Source organism: Lathyrus oleraceus, chromosome 3, assembly GCF_024323335.1.
Source record: "Lathyrus oleraceus cultivar Zhongwan6 chromosome 3, CAAS_Psat_ZW6_1.0, whole genome shotgun sequence".
Classification (NCBI taxonomy): domain Eukaryota; kingdom Viridiplantae; phylum Streptophyta; class Magnoliopsida; order Fabales; family Fabaceae; genus Lathyrus; species Lathyrus oleraceus.
Window position 1 is genome coordinate 315,350,416 of NC_066581.1, and position 1,978 is coordinate 315,352,393.

At 30.4% G+C, this 1,978-nt stretch overlaps 1 protein-coding gene across 1 annotated transcript; it reads left to right on the forward strand.

The window, feature by feature from the left end:
* Positions 1 to 442: 442 nt before the first annotated feature.
* Positions 443 to 1,527, forward strand: LOC127127361 (protein LURP-one-related 10). Its single transcript, XM_051056522.1, has 3 exons — positions 443 to 844; positions 986 to 1,213; positions 1,314 to 1,527. Exons 1-3 carry the CDS (start codon positions 524 to 526, stop codon positions 1,452 to 1,454), a joined length of 690 nt encoding a protein of 229 aa, XP_050912479.1. The 5' UTR covers positions 443 to 523; the 3' UTR covers positions 1,455 to 1,527.
* The last annotated feature ends 451 nt before the right edge of the window (positions 1,528 to 1,978 follow it).

A 1,978-nucleotide genomic window follows, 5' to 3' on the forward strand; every position in this document is an offset into this window, starting at 1 on the left:
GCAAGCATATATTTCAACCCATAATCATGCGTACCTGTCGTATCTTGTTATCATTATCATACTTAATTATTTTTATTTATAAATTATGATTATGATTATCATGTTTAATTATTTTTATTTATAAATTATGAGGCAGAGATACACCAAAAACGACTATAAGACACCGACGACATCAATAATAATTAAAAAATTTAATGCAGAAATTTATCACTTTGATGTTTATTCTCTATACCACACCATCACATGCTACAAATTTTATTTTGTACACAAAATAGAAAAGCCTATATCTTGACAAAAAAAACGAAAAGAAAGGAAAGACCGTATCTTATAGTTTAAGAATAGTATACGCGGTTTATTTTTAACACCAAATCACCTTCGTTGTACCCTTCTTGTTCCTACCTATAAATTCATTTTCATTTTGTGTCTTACATTTATCAAGCACAATCTTCTGATCATAAACATATTGAAATATATTGATCTTATATTTCAATCTTCAAACACTCTTGATCTCATCATAATCATTATGGCTTACCCTTATGAACCACAACCTATGGCTTACCCTTATGAACCACAACCTATGGCTTACCCTTATCAACCACAACCTTCCCCCTCTGATCCGATGCTGCCACTCCCCGCCAGCATATACGGCCCTCAATACTGTGCTCCGTATGCGATAGATCTCGCCATCGTGAGAAAAGTTATGACAATTTCAGATGGAAACTTCGCCGTCACTGATGTCAACGGCAACATGGTCTTCAATGTTAAAGGCTCTCTCGTAACCCTCCGCGACCGCCGCGTCTTGCTTGATGCCGCCGGCAACCCCATTACCACCCTACGTCGCAAGGTTCAGCTTTATTCTCGTATTTTCTTCTATTTAATTAATTAAAAAAAATTATTTTATTTATGAATTAAATAAAACACAACTTTGCCATGCATGCATGCGCCTTTGAACTCTACGTAAAAATATCCATTGCTTCTGGTGCAGATAGTAACTATGCATGATCGGTGGGAAGCTTTTAGGGGTGAAAGCACAGAAGCTAAAGATCTTATATTTACATTGAAGAGATCATCTCTAATCCAATTTAAGACCAAATTAGATGTGTTTTTAGCCGGTAACACAAAAGAGGATGTTTGTGATTTTAAAGTCAAAGGTAGTTGGCTCGAACGTTCTTGCATGATTTATGCTGGTGAATCTAACAACATTGTTGCCCAGGTAATTTAATATACATAACCATAAGTACAATTAGTTTTAATTAATTATGTAATATTTATACTAATCATAAGTTAATTTTGTGATATTATTGTAATTGCAGATGCACAAAAAACACACTGTTGAGAGTGTTTTAATTGGTAAAGACCAATTCATGGTTACAGTTTATCCCAATGTTGATTACGCTTTCATAGTGGCGTTAATTGTGATTCTCGATGAAATCAACTTGGATGACGAGGACTGATTAGAAGGCATTAATTATGATTAGAAGATTGATGTTTGATGTTTATTCATGGTTTAAATAATTTTTTTATTTTGATAAGTTGGATAAAATCTTGTTGAATTTTATTTGATTTTAATTTTTAAAATTAAAATTTATAGAAAAATTCGAAGATTCTTTTTTGAATTTTTATGTAAATCTTAACTTTAAAAATTAAAATTAAAAAAAAAAGATTCAAAGACAAAAAAAAACACGTTAATTAATCGGAATAAAAAAACAATTTAAATCTTCATTTATTTATTTAATACTATTGTGGCTTTAAATTTCTATCAAGCATCATCAAACAAAAATTGATGTAAGGGGGAAGTGTTATTAAATAAAGGGGTTTTGCATATATTTTTTTAATTTTTGTTTGGACAAATCAATTAGAATTTTTTGCTTAAATAATTTACTTATTTTAAAAATAATTCTAAAATAATTCATTTTTCAGTTTAATTTTCAAACTATCTCACTTTTAAGAGGTGACGTCAGATGAATTGACATTTTCT

Bases quoted from the DNA above. Each gene is read 5' to 3' on its own strand.
- LOC127127361 (XM_051056522.1), top strand. From the start codon at position 524: ATGGCTTACCCTTATGAACCACAACCTATGGCTTACCCTTATGAACCA. The intron at 845-985 runs GTTCAGCTTTAT...CTTCTGGTGCAG, and splicing joins TTACCACCCTACGTCGCAAG to ATAGTAACTATGCATGATCG. The intron at 1,214-1,313 runs GTAATTTAATAT...TTGTAATTGCAG, and splicing joins CTAACAACATTGTTGCCCAG to ATGCACAAAAAACACACTGT.